We start from the raw sequence: 18732 nt of genomic DNA on the forward strand, positions 1-18732 counted from the left end.
GATCAATCAATCCTATCCCAAGAGAATCCAGGCAAATGATAATGAAGAGACCAATTTACAGCTAAGGTGTAGGCTTCAAGAAAAGATGTGTCTCTATAGAGACTATAGTTCACTCTAACCTCAATCCTCCACTGGTCCTACCAGGATTTATATATATGTATATATATATATATATATATATATATATATATATATATATATATATATATATATATATATATATATATAACATAAAAATAGATGAAGACCTTGTAAAATTCCTTGCATGAAATGATCAGATAGCCAGGTGGTGGTGGCACATTCCTTTAATCCCAGCACTTGAAAGGCAGAGGCAGGCAGATTTCTGAGTTCGAGGCCAGCCAAATCTATAGAGTGAGTTCCAGGACATCCAGGGCTACACAGAGAAACCCTGTCTCAGAAATAAAAATAATGATCAGATAAAAGGACACTTTTGTTGTGAGAACACAGCCAGGACACAGGAACCCATGAAGACTAGAAAAGGGCAGAAAAAGCCCTGAGAGCTCTTATGCCAAGACCATAAACATTAGGTATAGATGTTCCTCCAAAACAAGGAGGGATCTCCAGCTTTCCCTGACTGATAAAGGTAATGGGAAAACAACAAAAATTATGTGCGGTATAAATACTCTCAAAATAGTACTGTAGACACAAGTAGAGGATATTCTACATAGAATATTCTACCTATTCAATAACAATATGCTTTCTAAACTCTGCCTGATCTAAGAGCTGCCAAACATTTTTTTTTCTTTATTCTTGAGGCTCATTAGGCTGACAAGACAATTCTGGGAGGGACAACAGTCTCGTTCATATTTAGCAAAATTTACCCCAAATCCCATAAGGTTATCTGATGGACAAGAGACAGAAGGGATAAAATAAGGCCTACAGATTATTCAGCCCCCCTCAAAATGCAGAAACATCCATTCCACAACTGGTGGGCTCCCTGAGAGGCCCTTAGCAGTAGAAGCATTTCTTCTTCTTGAGCTTCATGCCGTTCTCTGAGGCTCCACTGTTCTCATTTGCAAATCTCCGCAGGTGTGAAATTACCTGCTCATGACCTAATTTCAGAATCTTCTTGAAAGAATACGCCCTGTGGTAGGACATTTCCCTAGGAGTGTAGACTCACATGAACACTGGCCCTACAACATCACATCAGCACAGGGTTGTCCTCAAAGAACACACACCATGGGGTGAAATATCCTGGATCCTGTGTACTGCCAAATTATGACAATTATCAAACATGTTATACTGACACTAAGTGAACAAAGGGTATGTGTCCAACTGGGGGATGCCGGGGTTGCATGTAGACACTCAGTAGGACTGGAAATGCAGTCTATCCCATTAGATTCTCAGGAGCAAAGTCAGTCAGAAATTGCAAGTTATTTTGGGGATGAGAACCAAGAACAGAACAACTTTATAAACTGCCAAGGGTCTCAAAAGTGTACCAAGGTGGACTCTTCCTTCGAGAAGCATTTATGGATATGAGATGGGGCATAGTGACATCCTGGAGGTGCAGCCACTCAGAACAAAAGACCTAAACAATATGAGTGGGGCATTGCATACCCAAGGATGACACTATGGGATTTGAACTAATGAATTGCTGTAGTCCAGGGATCCATCAGTGATGACTGTCAAGCGATCTTGCAGCTCATTTCTCTCACTGGGCATCAGGTAAGTGGTCAGATTCTCTATTTTCTTTTCCTGCTTGTTGATGACAATTGTTGGTAAGAGGTGGTTGTGGCATATGCCAGCCTCTGTAGCTAGAGGAACACAATTGATCTTGCTTAATGAGAAGGGGTAGAGGGTGGACAGACCAGACTGAGGCCCACACAGAAAGAGAGAATGCCTCTATTTACTTTTCCTGCTTCTTTTTTTTTTTTTTTTTTTTTTTTTTTTTGGATTTGGTTTTTTCAAGACAGGGCTTCTTTGTGTAGCCCTGGCTGTCCTGGAATTCACTCTGTAGACCAGGCCTCAAACTCAGAAATCCACCTGCCTCTTCCTGTCAGAGTGCTTGGTTTACAGGTGTGTGTCACACCCCCACCCAGCTTTCTTTTCCTGTTTCTTGATAACAATTGTTGGTAGGAGGTGGTTGTGGCAAATGCCAACCTCTGTAGTTAGAGGAACACAATTGAACTTGCTTAATGAGAAGGCGTAGAGTGTGGACACACAAGGCTGAGGCCCACACAGAAAGAGAGAATGCCTGGAATCCAGTGAGACACCAAAGATTTTTCACAGGCTCGAAATGCCCGCTCTGTGGATCTCAGCGGAGTCTCCCGTCATCCTGTAGAGATTTGGGTGTCTATGCAGCCAGGTGTTTTATCTGCCTCCCTACACATGCTAATGATGACCTCACAGAGGGCCTTGTTAACAACTGCACAGGGTACAACTCAGGTTCACAGCCCCCAACCATGTAGCTACAGAAACCAGGAATAATGGCGCAGTCCCATAGCACCCATATGCAGTGTTCATAACCAGATGCCCTGTCATGGGTTCTAGGCTCATGACTGTGCATTAAATAGTCATGTGTGACAAACCACCGTCAAAACCTGAAAATTTTATGCAACTGAAAGACTAAAACAATACTGAGCTGGAGAAAGTACCCAGTCTCTGATCCTGGCAGTTGTTGGCTGCATTAGAGATAAGTCTGACACCCAATCTGCTGATTCAGGAAACTCAGGGCGTCATTCTCAGGGGTAAAGTTGTCAGAGGAGGTCTGAGAATGTAAGGGGTCAAAATAATATTTTGCTCTGTGTTGCTATAGTCTGATAGCCACTATACCTAGAAAAACACACTGGGAGTAAAGTGTTGAACTGATATAAACTGTGAAATATTTCTCCCTGGATATTTATTGTCTCCTTATATCCCCAGGTAACACCCCGATGGCCAGTAACAAGGAAATATAAAAATTCACTATATAATATCTTTGGAATACCCAGCCCCTATCTTCTGGGATGACCAAAAGTGATGGCACGAGTCAGGGGGATGTCCATAAGTGAGGGAAGTGAGGCATGGGTATGATTACAAGTGCAGTGTGTGATGTGTGTGAGGCAGGGGGTTGGATGTGAGCTCCGGATTGTTGGCTATTGATAAATTATCATTCATTTATCAAGTATCAATCAACCTCAGTATTGATCACAAATTAATTATTGACAGGCTGTGGTTTATTCCATGACTGGCTGTATAGCAACTATGACTCAATTGTCGAATAAGTATCAATTATCAATCGATTGATGATTATTGATCAATTAGCAATCGATTTTCTGTCATAGCTTCAACAACATCTGCATGCTACAGGCTGGGATGCTCAGGCGAGGTCAAGGCTGCATATGGGGACCGAGATAGAGGCTGGGAGGGCAGTGCATTGCTGACCTGGGTGCACTATTTCCTGTTACACACTCCTAGGAAGCCAGGCTCAAGTGTGCCTACCTCAGGATTTTTTACTTTACTGTTCCATGACTCACTGAGCCTTTCCCAGGACCACATCTTCCTTGCTGGTTTACAGTGAGATGGAAAGCCAGCTTCCTTCGTCCTCTCTCTCATTTCTCTAAGCTCCCTATTCTCACTCTCAAGTACACACCTCCTCCATCTTGCAGACATAAATATGGGTGAACTCTCTAGGGACTAATTGAAAGCCCTGAGAGCAGTGGATGTTGTGACATCACTGGTGACATCACAGGGATGCCTAGAACTCTCCAGGATTCACTAGAATGTTCAGACAAGCGATTGTTTATGGCATGGGGAACAGGCTTTTTCTTCCTGTTAATGCTCTCCCTCTACTGAACAGAAGCTGAGGGGCCCATTCCGGGAGACTCTCCTGGGACACAAATGTTGATCACCTCCATTTCAAAAGCCACAGGTCTCAGCCACTGAGATTTGTCAGTGTCAGAACAATGGGAAAGTGCTGTGCTTTATTTCCAAATGTGTTAGCTATGGAGACCTGGGTCAGGATGGAGAGAAGAGCCAGCCCATCACGTTGGCAGCAGAAGACTTGAGATGTCCACTTTCTTCCTAGGCTTTGGCCGCATGAACTTGTTAGAAGGCAGTTCCAGGGTCACCTTCAGCATGTGGAGATTCAGGACGGGAGGGACGATCTCAGGACGGTCTTGCTTGGAGATGATGCCTGCGGACAGTGATCAGGAAAACAAGATTATTCTGTTTTGTTCTCTTTGGTCAGAGTGTCAGATCTCAGTAATCTTGTATATATTATATAGTATATTGTATAGGATATATCTCTGTATTCCATGCTCTGTAAGTCAGGCTGTGAGAGACTCATCTCACCAGACACTCCCCAACAGTCGTGTGTCCAAATTTGTCAACAAATGTCCAAATTCTCCATTTCCTAAACAGCTCTCTTCAGCCCCTTAGACACTTCCAACCTACTCTATAACTGAATTAACCACAGTGTACTTCTAGAGTCCTTCCTTGCATGGGAAGGATATAGCTGTGAAGCCCTACATGGCCGTCTAGTTATAAATTTCATATTCTCATGGAAAAGATATTTTTTGCCCTTCATGGTTAAAACCCTAATCACAATCTCAAAATTAATAATTTTATTATCAAGAATGGATTCTTCAGTAGACCTAGTCATAAAATTAATTTTATTGAGCAAACTTGACTATAAAGGAACCATGTCCAGACAAGCATCCTGATACACTTATATAAGATGGCCGTATGATATGATGGTGTTCTGTTTTCAGTGGGTGTGTATGTCTTCTCTAGACCTGCCCAAATGTTTTGGAATTGTGAATGAAAGACACACACACACATGTTCTCTTAATTTTAATATGCATTTTTAAACATTTTGCATCTAACATACTCAGTGTTATGATTGAAGAGTTACATTGAATGTGTTTCCAATAAAGTTAAAGAAATATGTATAAAACGTGTTAAAATTGAAGATTTACATGGAAACTATTTCTGAAACTATTGAAGAAATATAGAGAAAAAAGTGTTAAAAGATTAGAATGCATTCTGAAATAATAATGGTAAAATAGACAACATAGAAAATATATCTTTACTTATTGACAAGGACATAGAAATATTTTCTGAATAATTAAAGATATTAATGGAGAATATTTCTGATAAAATTGAAGAAGCATAGAAGAAAGTGTTAACATTGAAGATTTTCATGGAAGATAATACAAATAAAATTGTAGACATAGAAAATATTCCTAAACTAATTCAAGAATTGAGTCAAAATATAGTCTGATAACATTAAAGGTTTACATCGAATATATTGTTGAAAAAAATGAAGAAATATATAAATATGTGTTCAAATTGAAGGTTTTCATGTATAATAATACAGAATAAAGGGTAGACATATTAAACAGCTCTAAAATAATTGAAGAAGGAAGCACAAACATTTTCTGATAAAATTCATTTGCATAAAAAATATTATTGATAAAATTGAAGAACGGTATACAAAAATTAAATAAATACCAAGAAAAAGTGTTAAATTGAAAAATTTGATGAACAGTAATAATGGTAAAATGGTTAACATAGAAATATATCTATACTAAGTGAACAAACACATAGAAAATATTCTGATAAAATTTAAGGTGTTGATGGAAAATATTTCTGATAAAAATAGAATTATATTAAAAAGTTAAAATAGAATTCTTGGAAATAATAAAATTAAAATAAACGGTAGACATAGAAAACACCTATACTAGTTAAAGAGTTAAGTAGATACATTTTCTGATAAAAAATGAATATTTTGATGGAACTTTTTTGTCATATTTTTGAAGAAATATATATACAAAAGTGGTAAAATTGAATATTTCATGGAAAATAATTCAGGTAAAGTGGTAGACATAAAAACATCTAAAATATTGTAAAAGGTAGTAGAAACATTTTCTGATAGAATTGAAAATGTTCTTAGACAATATTTCTAATAAACCCATATACTTTTATAAAAGTTATTATTATTATTATTATTATTAGATATTTTATTTTATTTCTAATGTTCACCCTCACAGCCATCTTAGTTATTCAGGCCTATACAAAAAGAGGATTCCTTGTAAATTATGGGCACACGGGGCTCTATAGTGAATTCTCAGCCAGCGAGGCCAACTCAGACAGTTGTGTCAATTGTGTGTGGGTGGCGTGGCTTACTCCATGGACAAACAATTTATGATGTAATCCGTATCAAACTATAGTCATACCGCCATGTTTATTGTTACCTCTAAAATGTGTGCTCTACAACCCACATTCATTATTGGCTCTGGGGACTCAGTTATGAGAAATGCAGTCACTTCACTCTGCAGACACCAAGGAAATAAAAATATTCACAGGACAGCGTGAAACAGACCCAGAAATGCACAACATTTTGGTAAATTTTTCTTGTATTATTGAATCAGCGATAACCACACAATACAGATGATGACTTCTCAGTCACATAAGGAGAAAACTTTTTATTGATGATGGCTTTGATGTGATTCTTTTGCTGTTTGTGTTGTTGTTTCACTATATTATTAACTTTATTATTATTATTTATTAAGTAAATTTATTATTATTATTATGTTTATTATCATTAACAATGTTGTTATTATAATTATTATTATTCATTATGTAATTATTGTTATTCTTAACATAATTATTACTACTATTATTATTGTAATTAAATGTATCTGTAAAAATTCTGCCTTGAAACAAACAAAATAAGAAATGGAATTGATTAATTTTACTATATTATGAACTTTATTATTAATATTACTACAATTATTATTAACAATGTTATGACTATTAACTATGTTCTTATTAACTGTATTGTTATCATTATTAAGTATATTATTATTATTAACTGTATTATTATTGACTATATCGGTATTATTAACTATATTATTACTATGATTATTGTTTATTGCTATTCATAAGTACATTATCATTATTATTATTGACTATATTATTAACTATATTGTTATTAATATTAACTACGTTATTATTATTAGGCATGTTATTATTATTAAGCATATTATATATATATATATATATATATATATATATATATATAGAGAGAGAGAGAGAGAGAGAGAGAGAGAGAGAGAGAGAGAGAGAGAGAGAAATTATTGAGACTGTGTAAAACATACATGGTAGGAGACTCAGTCCATCCTGTGCATGCTCTTTAGTTACTAATTCAGTCCCTGAGAGTCTCCCAGTGTCCAGGTTAGTTGACACTGAGGGTCTTCTTATGGACTTCCTGTTCCTTCAAAGGCCCTCAATCCTTTCCCCATCTCTTCTAAAAGATTCCGTGTTCAGCCCAATGTTAGGCTGTGGGCCTCTGCATCTGTTTCAGTCAGGTGTTGGGTGGAGACTGTCAGAGGAAAATTATACTAAGGTACTCTCTGGAAGTGTAAGAAAATATACCCTCAGTAATGTCAGGGATTGGTGCTTGCCCATTTGATGGGTCTCAAGTAGGGCAGGGTATCGTTCGGCCATTCCCTCATTCTCTGATCCATCTTTTCATGCATTTCTGCTAAGATTACCCCCCCCCCCCATAGACTCCTTGGTGCCCTCCAATTTGTCATCTCTGGCACTTCCTAAAGATACCCCACCCTTCTACCCCCACTGTAGGTTTCAATTCCTTTTCCTGGCCTCTGGTCCTCTGTTTTCTCACACACCTGTTCCTGTTCTCTCTACCTTCCTTTTAGTTTTCCAGACAGGGTTTCTCTGAATAGCACTGGCTGTCCTGGAACTCACTCTGTAGATAAGGCTGGCCTCGAACTCAGAAATCTGCCTGCCTCTGCCTCCCAAATGCTGGGATTAAAGGTGTGTGCCAACCCCCCCGCCCCCAGTTTCCACTTCCTCTTTCTTACCCGCTCTCTTATCCAGTTCTCTCTCTTCCATCTGCTTCTTATGACTGCTTTATTCCCCCTCTGAGATTGAACCATGCTCACTTGGATCTTCCTTCTTGATTACCTTCTTTTGGTCAATGGAGAGTAGTGTGGATATCTTGTACTTTATGGTTAATAATTCACTTCTAAGTGAGTACATACACGTTTTTCCATTTGTGTTTGGATTTTCTCAGTCTGTATGATAGTTTCTAGTTGTATCCGTATATGAGATGCCTTTTAACAGCTCGAAAAAATTAACTGCAGGTTGATCTTACACGTAAGTGGTAAATGCTGAGGGCAGAACTTGTATAAGAATCAAGAGAAACTGGGGCTGTCCAAGTTTAGCATCCTGCCCATGACATTTCTACAAGCAAGCCCCTGGTCCAAATGTTTTGAGCAGATTCAGCCCTGGTAGTGAGGTTATTCAGAGGTCAACACCTGATGTACCAAATGTGGAGCATCACAAGGGACCTCACAGGTGGCCACATCTGGCTACATGTGACTGATGCTTCCCATCCAGCCCCAGGGAGGATCCACCACCCCAGCTCCAGTGCTCGTCCGCATTCGCCTCATTATGGGCAGAGACCTTGTGCTCAACATGTTTCAAAAACAGAACTTACTTGAGGTCACCACACAGTACCCAAGAGCAGCACTCAAGTCATGGCACAGAGAACTGTTCAAGCCTGTTAAGCCAAAACAAACTTCATCATGGCATCAGGAAGAATCCTCCTCTTAGTCTGACTGGCAGGTCTACCTGGTGTCCTTGATTGGCCAGTGAGTCTTACCCCATCTCAAGGTTAGAGTGTGCTTCCAGTCCTGGTCCAGACCTTTCATATATCTCAGGTTAGGTTTGCACTCACATAGCATTTGTGCCTGTCCTCTAAGAACCTCATCCATCTGCACTCCCACCCAGCACTGGAGGAGGACACACCATTGCAACTGAGGCTGTGAGGGGTTGTTCAGCTGCTTTCTCCTCCACTTTGTGGGCAGTGATCCTGAACTCATCATGACCTGACTTCATTGCTTGCTTGAGAATTCCTCACAGCACTTCCCCTTCTTATTTTTCCTGAAATCAAGTTGGATAACCTGTTACTTGACTTGCATGAGCAGTATAAAGCTGGCCCATCAGCAGAACGATGTCCAGGCTTTTAACATTAAAGAGGGATTTTAGGAAACGCGTGTTTTGCTTTGTGGCTTGATACAATTCCCTTCCACCAGATGATAGGCATGAAACAAACCTGGGAGAAAACCAGGAAACAGATGACAAACCCTGCGGAGCACTATTGTTAGTCAGTACATCTTTCTCAATGGCAAGCTGGGGGGAAAACACAATTGTGTTAGCACAGGTTCTCTAAATCAACATATCCCATAGAGTGATTTTTTTCTGAGTATGTAGAAAGATTTATATAATGTCCCAGAGACAGTTGTCCTCTTCTTCAAATAATGGCTGTCTGCCAAGAGAAACTTCAAATCAAGGACTTATCTTCTGGGAGAAAGAAGCTGCAATTTCCCTGAGCCCAGCATGAAGCCAGAAAACAAAACTCATGTTTCTTAAAGTCACTCTTTAAAGTTAATAGCTTGGGCACCCTTCCCCTTGTGGGTCAGATTGATACTTCCACTGCACCTGAGGAATGGTTCTATGCAAGCTATTCACCTTGATTACATGAATTGAAGGCAGGTGCTGTGAGGAAAGCTCAGGCAAGGTCTGAATTTAGGTCCTGAAAGGTGCAGGGTCATTGCTCACAAGGAGAGGAGCAGGCATCTGAGTAGCCTGAGCTGGAATTGTGGGTTCTCCCCTGAGCCTCGGTGCTGTGAGAGTCCTCGTGCAAGGCAGGCACAAATGCTAAGGGAGTGCAAACCACTCCTAAGATCTGAAAAAGAGTTTGGGCCTGAACTAGAAGCACACTTTAACCTTGAGGAGTGGTAAGGCTTACTGGCTAATCCAGATCTCTGTCAATCAAAGAAAGTGAAGGGATCTTCCGGGAAATTTTCTGCAAGTTCCCTGTGGCTGTACAGGCCTGAATAGGTCGCTGTTTCCTGCTCTGAAATCTGCTGTTCTGTGCTGTGCTGTGAGGGGACCTCAGGGAAGCTCTGAAGTCGAGACATGGTAAGCACAAAATATCTGCCCACAATGGGGAAGGACAGGCAGCTGAGCAGTGGGTGCTGAGGTGGAGGGTCCTACCAGGGGTTGGATGGGAAATTTTAGCTACATATGACTGTGTGAGGTTTCTAGTGGTGCTTTTTACTTGTTAAATCAGGCAGTGACCTCTGAATATCTTCCCTATTAGGGCTGAATCTTCCCAAATCATTTGGACCATTGGTTTCCTTTTAGGAATATCATGGAGTATATATATATACTCCATGTGTTTTACACTACACACTGAAAGGGCTGATATGAATCTAATAGGTTTATTTTAATATGTGGCTGGTTTTTGTTTTGTTTTGTTTTGCACTATTCCTATTTCTTTCCATGTATAGTTTTTTGAATATTGGGTGGCATGGGGACATTTTTTGTTCCAATCTGTTTGGTATTTTGGATTCTTTTTGTACCTTAATAGGAATCAAAGTTTTAGTTTAGAAGCTATTCATTTAGGATTTCATTAAAACTACTTCTGTGTCCTCTGAGATGATATTCATCTTCTATAACAGTCAACTATAGAATTTGGTTTTGATATGTTGCAGTGGTCCTGGTTTTTGAGTGCTAGGAAACGTTTAGACTCCAAATATTTTATGACCAATATGTCCATTATTCTATTTATCTCCTTTCCTGTTTGGTACGTGAACCTTGCCTCAGGAGTGGTATCAACACAGGTAATTTCAATGGACTGATCTCAGGGACTTAGCACCTGCTTAAATCAGTACCTGCCTCCATCAATTGCTGCTGTTGTCAGGTGTGGTTTATATACATTGAGCACTAGCTTCAGCTGCTTTCTATATTTGTTCCCTGTTTCTGTTCTCTACACAAGCCCCCTCTATAGTCTTTCTCTACTCTCACCCCACTCTCTCTGCTCCCTATATGTGTTACAGTCTGTAGGTCCTCTTGTGTACCTCTATCCCTTCCCCAGGTTCTCACTCCTGTCCTTTTCAAAAAACAACCTCTTTTGTATCAGATGTCTTGCATGTTTTAACTTTTGTAGACCTGCTGTGATAGGATAAATTGGATTTCTTGGTGAAATATTTCCCTGGCTTTTCTTCATTATGTTCCAATGCTGATGTATAAGTACCTGGATTTGAGGTGATAATAGGTCTAGATACTGGTCTCTGGGTTTGTCTTGTTTGGGTGGTAATTTTATTCCTGAGTTACTTTTTTTGTCTGTATTTTCACTGGAAGTTGGCTGAGTATAGCCCCTTTTACTGACCTTTTTTGTAGGTATGTTCAAGAGGGAATGCTTGCTAATGTTGAAAGTTTGAAGAAGTGGCAGGCAGGAAGAAATTGTCTTAGCAATCCACCAGGAGACATAGTCAGGAGAAAGGTTAAGCTGTCTCTGGTATTTGTACACTGTTAGGGAGAGCTGTGTAAATTGCATGTGGGATAATAAATAGTGTGGTAAATCTTATAGAAATCCTACTTTGTCTCCTGGCAGGGATGGCATATGGTTGAAAAAGGAGTGTACATTCTTTTCTACTGGAAGAGGAAGGGGTATTCGGTACCCTTGTATGATGGAAAGATAGGACTTACTTTCTGATTTTAAAAGATTCGACTATCAATATATTACTTTGAGCGTCAGACATTTGACACTTTAGACATTTGAACCGTGTAGGAGCTCATGCAGACTATTAGGATCACTGTAGACCAAATGCATTTCCATCACAGGATAAACATGAGCCTATAGCATCCAGGGTCAGAATGGAGTTGATTGGGTCCCCTGGATATCCCCACACTGTGGAGCTTCAAGTTTCTGTTGGGTTAAGTGCATCCTCTCCCACTGAGGCCAGACTTTGGAGTCCAGTAAAAGGAACAGTTACCAAAGATAGGCAGCAGCTTTAGGGACAGTGCCTGTTCCAGTTGTTGGAGGACTGTCATGCAGACTAACCTGAACTTCTGCTACTTATGTGCCAGGGGCCTTAGTCCAGCCTGTGTATGCTATTTGGTTGGTGGCTCAGTCTCTCAGTATCCCCATGATTAAAGGTTCATTGAGTCTGCTAGACTCCCTGTGGAGATCCTACCATCTTCAGGGCATTCAATATTTCCCCAACTCTTTATTAGAAATCTCCAAGCTCCATCCCATGTTTCACTGTGGTTCTCTGCATCCTTTTCAGTCAGCTGCTGGGTGAAGCCTCTCATTGGTCACTTATGAAAGTCTCCTGACTGGGAGCATAACATTATATACATAATGATGTAATGGATTGGAGATTGCCCATAAGGTGCGTCTCCAGTTTGGCGAGTTTTCATTGGGCATTCCCTCATTCTATGCTTCAGGTGTGCCCTTGCCTTTCTTTTAGATGGGACAAATTTTTTTCTATGTGTCTACTGTGCTGTAGTTGAAACAGATCCATCAGGTTTCTTCACATGCTCCCATACAGTCAACATTTGTACCCTGTCCATAAATCACATAAAATGCTTTAAACCCATTTGCATTTAATGCTAAGCTATTTTGCAGACCCAGTTGTTTAATATTTTTTTAAAAAATATTATTCTCTGTTTTTTTTTTCAAGACAAAAATCTCTCTGTGAAATCCTTACTGTCCTGATAGTTGATATAGGAACCACATAAGCCACCTGACATGGATTTGCAAAATAAGGATATGCTTTTGTGGAACTTTTAATCCTCATGTTTCACTTTGAAATTTGGCCAAATAGATAGGTTATATTCTATTTCTCAAGTTGATATGTGTTCATTACATCAATACTACCCGAGGATTCAGAGTCCTTGGATTCCAGGTGTATGATGTACTTCTTCACACTTGTGATTGTTCTGAAATGTTTGAATAAATAATATTTTGCCTATGTATAGGAATATGTATATCATATGTCTCTTCTTTACACTTGTCATAAGATGGCCTCAGAATTCTTGATCTTGAAATAATTCGTAGTTGATAGTCCCCATGTGTATCTGAGAAATTGACAAACACAATGTGGAAGACCAGCTAGAGCTTTCCACTGCTCTTTATCCTGCCTTACACTGCTTATATATGATCAAAATTTATATTACTATATTTTCATCTGTTCATTTGTAACTGTTTAAGCATGTATTCCCTTCTAGTAAAATTTTATTAATGTTATAGTTTAATCTGTTGCACTTCATGCTTGTACAATATGAGTACAGATCTGAAGTGAATGTATAGTTCTTGGTAGGGACTTTTAGTAAAGAACTGTGAGTTCTCTATCATTTTTGTTTCCTTGGTTGATTTTTGTAGGGATTGAGGGACTTAATATATAACTTTTGGTCTCATAGAACATATTACATAGGCCATGCCAGCATCCAGCTGTGTGACATACACCTGCCTGTACCTCTATGACTAAGGACATGTGCAAATACACCCAGTTTACCCATCAGACTTGTAGTTAGTAATTGTTCATACAATTTTTCAGATATCTGATCAGTATTGTGGATGTTTCCTGTGCATTTCCCTCTCAATTGGAATTTCCCTGTCAGGGCTGTATGTTATTCAAATTGTTCAAAAGCAACACACATGAATTTTATAATTCAAGCTCCTTCTAAAATGACACAGTGATTGTAAATTCTGAGTCAAAATATAAGTGGAGTGCCAAAATTATATGAATATGTTTTCGAGAAAACATGTGTTTTCTTTACATTGATGCTGTACTTGTATGGGATATTTAGGATGTAGTGACTTTGGATGATGTGCATGTGAACTTCACTGAGGAAGAGTGGAATTTGCTGGATCCTTCCCAGAAGAATCTCTACAAAGATGTGATGTTGGAAACCTACCTGAACCTCAATGCTATAGGTAAGACTGTTATTTTTTCTAAAGGAAACAAATGTTTATTGGTTATTGATGATCTATCATTTTAATTGTGAATAGTGAAGATTGAGCTGAATAATTCAGTTTCACTAAATTTTCACTGTAACTTTCATGGTGCAGTGAAAATTCACTGTACCTTGATTTTTTCCTAATTTCCCATAATATATCATTCATTTCTGGTACTGTATTTTAGGCTATAATTGGGAAGACCATCATCGTGAAGAACATTTTCAAAGTATTAGAAGACATGAAAGGTAATTTTCATGTGCAAACTGATACAAATTTGTCTCTGAGGAACTTTTAATATCTTAAGGAATCTCCAGCAAAAACAAGAGTGTAAAATTACAGTCCTTTAACTGTAGCTATGATTATAATATTCTTACAAAACCATGAACCTCAAGGTCAGATACCTGATTTGTGTATCCATTTGATAAGTAGCTTCTTTAGAGCTATGCTGTGGCCCTGCCAATCTGTAGTGTCTCATAGTATTTAGAAACTGCACATTGAATAGTGATAAATTTATATCCAAAACATTTTAAAAAGAAAATTGTCCACAGAAAATTTGGTGATACTCATATTCTTGTAGTAATATGGTAAAGTTTGGTGAGAGGGCATTTTATGAGAATCAACAATGTTGTTGTGGAGAAACATTAGTTCATATTGCACATGTTATAAGAAATAAAAATTCAAACAGTGTGAATGTAATGTGTAAACCTTTCACTTATTATTCTTTTTATTAGGTATATCTTGTGTCATAATGAATAATAATCATGTGAGCATAGGCATATTGAAAGAGGAAACATAAAATTTTGTTCTGAAATAAGATATGTAGTATTCTGTCTTTGAAAGTAATTAGAAATATGAAAGACATTTGCAATTACTTGTTTTTTTTAGTTTTACATGGAATATCCCTAAACTGAAAATGTAGAAAATCTTTATGGGCAATAGGAATTTGGAAATTTTTCTTTGTGTCCTGGTTCCCATTCAAAAGTGTTGCAATTCACAGTAGAGGAAAAATATGAATACAATCAGTGTTATAAAGATCAGAGTTTTTATTACTTTCTTCAGATAGCTAAAATGCATCATATAAAAGAGGGTGTTATAAGTATGAGCCATGTAATAACTATCAAAGGGGTCTTGAATTTATCATGATGAGGGAAAACACCATGAACATATAAATTGCTAAAACCTTAAGATCTGCTGCTTCTTTACCATTAGACAAATTGTAAACATAATTCATATTGATTACATAATTGATCAGAGTTATGAATGTGGTAAAGATTTCACATGTGCTAATTATCGTTGCAGGCATGTAAGAAGATATACTGGAGTGAAACTCTATGAGTGTCATATATGTGGTAAAGCCTTTACAAGATCAAGTCATCTCCAATATCATAAAATAGCACATACTGGAGAGAAACCTGATGAATGTAATCAATGTGGTAAAGCCTTTGTAAGACCCAGTGATTTCCAAAAGCATAAAATGACACATACTGGAGAGAAACTTTATGAATGTAATCAATGTGGTAAAGCCTTTACAGCTCACAGTTATCTACAAAGACATAAAAGATCACATACAGGGGAGAAACCTTATAAATGTAATAAATGTGGTAAAACTTTTGCACATCACAATACTTTCCAATATCATAAAAGAACACATACTGGAGAGAAACATTTTGAATGTAATCAATGTGGTAAAGCCTTTGCATTTCATAGTTATCTCCAAAGACATAAAATGACACATACTGGAGAGAAACCTTATGAATGTAATCAATGTGGTAAAGCCTTTGTACAGCGCATTCATCTCCAAAGACATAAAAGAACACATACTGGAGAGAAACCTTTTGAATGTAATCAATGTGGTAAAGCCTTTGCACAACGCAGTAATCTCCAATATCATAAAAGAACCCATACTGGAGAGAAACCTTATGAATGTAAACAATGTGGTAAAGCCTTTGCAGGTCATGGTCATCTCCAAATTCATAAAAGAACACATACTGGAGAGAAACCTTATGAGTGTAATCAATGTTGTAAAGCCTTTACACATCACAGTAATCTCCAATATCATAAAAGAACACATACTGGAGAGAAACCTTATGAATGTAAACAATGTGGTAAAGCCTTTGCAGGTCATGGTCATCTCCAAATTCATAAAAGAACACATACTGGAGAGAAACCTTATGAGTGTAATCAATGTTGTAAAGCCTTTACACATCACAGTAATCTACAATATCATAAAAGAACACATAGTGGAGAGAAACCATTTGAATGTAAACAATGTGGCAAAGCCTTTGCATGTCACAGTAATCTCCAATATCATAAAAGAACACATACTGGAGAGAAACCTTATGAATGTAAACAATGTGGTAAAGCCTTTGCAAGACCTAGTCATCTCCAGTATCATAAAAGAACACACACCGGACAGAAAGCATATTAATGTAATCAATGTGGTAAAGTGTTTTCACCAGGGATAAGTCCCCAAATTCTGTGTGCTTGAGAGAAAATTAATGAATATGTTTATGAATTAAGTGGGAGTTAGGAGGGTATCATAAAGTAGGATATGATAGACATGGGTGCTTGGGATTATTTTCACTCTGGAATTTTTTTTTATTATTATTATTTTTTTTTATGCTTTTGCAAAGAAGTTTGCTACCCTCGTCTGAAGAGTTTCCTTGAGGTTAAGGTAAAGATGTTTACATTAATTGTATTGACAAAGTAAGTCACAAAAATCACCGCATAGAATTAGGCATGAAAATTTTTAACAAACATAGAAACTAAGAAAGGAAAAATAAAAAAAGAAAGGTTCAAAATACAAGGCTTTATCAGGAAGTTGAGTGAATTTTAATCTTCTGATCAAGGATATTCAATAGCATTAAAGGAATGGTTACATTAGGACAAGATTACATTCAGCTAAACATATGGATTTGCAGTTGTATGAAAGAGAACTGTATCATGTTAGGAATTATTATTACCAGGTTATTGTTTTGATGTAGACATATGAACATATAAGTATGTGTCAAATTGCCAAGGGATAGATTTGGATTCTGGGTTCTGATTTTAAAATACAAACAGAAAATCTTAGTTCCAGGCATGGTGTTACATGCTTTTTAACCCACCATTCATGACACAAGAGTCATGCAGATCTTTGAGATCAAGATAGATCTCTAAGCAAGTTCCAGGAAAGCCAAGATTAGGCAGTGATGTATTTGAAATATTGGAAGCTGCTGATAATGGAATAGAAGGAGCCATGTTCCAGCCCCAGTAAGCAGCATAACTCAGCAGCTCCGTCTTAAATGGTAATAATACTGAGACAATTGATGCTGGCTAGCTACTAATTAGAGGTGATGAAGAAGAAATCAGCATCACTTTGGGGAAAACTGACTGGTATTTTCTGAGTGACCAAAAAGGTGCTTTCTAGAGCTCACCAAGATTGTACCTAATGGTTCAGCTGGTCTTGGTCATGTGTAAGAATAACCGAGCTGGTACTGCCTTCGAGTTCATGAACTTGTCATGCAGAACAGCTGAGGCTTGGCACCATTGAGCAAGCATAAGGGATGCTATGGGGTCAAGACTTGTTCTAGCAGAAGAACCCAGCATCTTGAAGATGGAAGTACCATGTGATGAACAGCAAGAACAACAGAAGCAGGAGAATGGAGTCAACCAGAGCTTAAAGTGATACAGAGGCCAGAGCTGGAAAAGTGACCCAATCTCTTTGGAGGAGCAGAGAAGATCATGTGTGGATCCAGGACATTGAAACAAGAACCTGTGAAACTGAAGTTATCTTAGTGACCCCAAGTTTTTGAGATGTTAGAACTATATGATACCTGCCCAGGAATTGGATAAAAGCAAAGAGAACAAATTGTGCTTCTGTGAACAAAGCAGAAAGGAGTTGGAGACCTGAAGAACACTTTGACATCGGACATGGAGATGCAGAGTTTGGAGATTGTTCTGCTGGCTTTGGTCTTCTTTAGGTCCAGTTTTTCCTCATGATTACCTTTAGGATTAATAAAGTATATCCTGTGAATTTCAAGGTATATGATGTGCTTTATTGTTTCCAAAAATATAGCGGATTCCTCTTGCATGATAGGATTAGTCACAGAAGAGTCTTTGACGTTTGGACTTTTAACATTTTTGAGACATTGATAGATGATAGTACCTTTTGACATTGGAGATCATGGATTTTGCAATATGCTTTCTTTAAGTATGGTTGCCATACACTCTTGTGTTTGAACAATCATATGGGGCCAGGCAGTAGAATGTGGTAGGTATGATTTATGTGGGGGAGGGAGTGGAAATAATAGGAGGTGTGGTTTTTTGGAAGAAAGTTTAACAGTGTTGGGGTGGGTTTGGGGTTCCTCCCAGTGCTGAAGAAACCCACCTTTTACCACCGTGGAAGATGGCTCTTCCTAACTTTCTTTGGATCAAGATGTAGAACTCTTATATTCTTTTCCAGCATTCTTTGCCTGTATGCGTACCATGTTCCCTCCTATGAGGAAAATGTATTAACCTTCTGAAAATGTAAGGTGGCCCCAGTTAAATGTTTGCACTCATAAAGTTTGCATTGATCATTTCATCTATTCTTAGTAATTAAAATTTAATTTAGAATAAAGTGAGTGAATTTAGATTGGTGAACCTTCTGCACAATTCTGCAGTCTTCTTCATCATCTAAGAATTAGTACTGCTGATAATCCTTGTGAAAATATTTGGTATGGTGAAGGCTTTGCAAAATCTGGAATCTTTATCATTATGAAATTATGCATGCTGGAGAGAAATTATATGAAATACAGCAATGTGGTAAAGCATTTATTTTGTGGGTTCATTAAAGTCCATCACAACTCAAACATGAGAAGAAAGGAAATTATAAGAAATTATTGTGATCAAGTCAGTACTGATAAATCTGGGTGAGAAAAACACACTCCCATGCTTATCTGAAATATTCTACTCCTATCCACACCGAG

The 18732-nt window shown here is 38.0% G+C and overlaps 1 protein-coding gene across 1 annotated transcript in view; it reads left to right on the forward strand.

Annotated features, from left to right (window-relative positions):
- The window catches only part of LOC127673189 (uncharacterized), a 234185-nt gene that overhangs the window by 200693 nt on the left and 14760 nt on the right, over positions 1–18732 (forward strand). The window contains 1 exon segment of the mRNA XM_052168797.1: positions 15321–16212. Within this exon segment, the coding sequence (XP_052024757.1) occupies positions 15321–16212 (892 nt within the window).

Source organism: Apodemus sylvaticus, chromosome 22, assembly GCF_947179515.1.
Source record: "Apodemus sylvaticus chromosome 22, mApoSyl1.1, whole genome shotgun sequence".
Lineage (NCBI taxonomy): Eukaryota > Metazoa > Chordata > Mammalia > Rodentia > Muridae > Apodemus > Apodemus sylvaticus.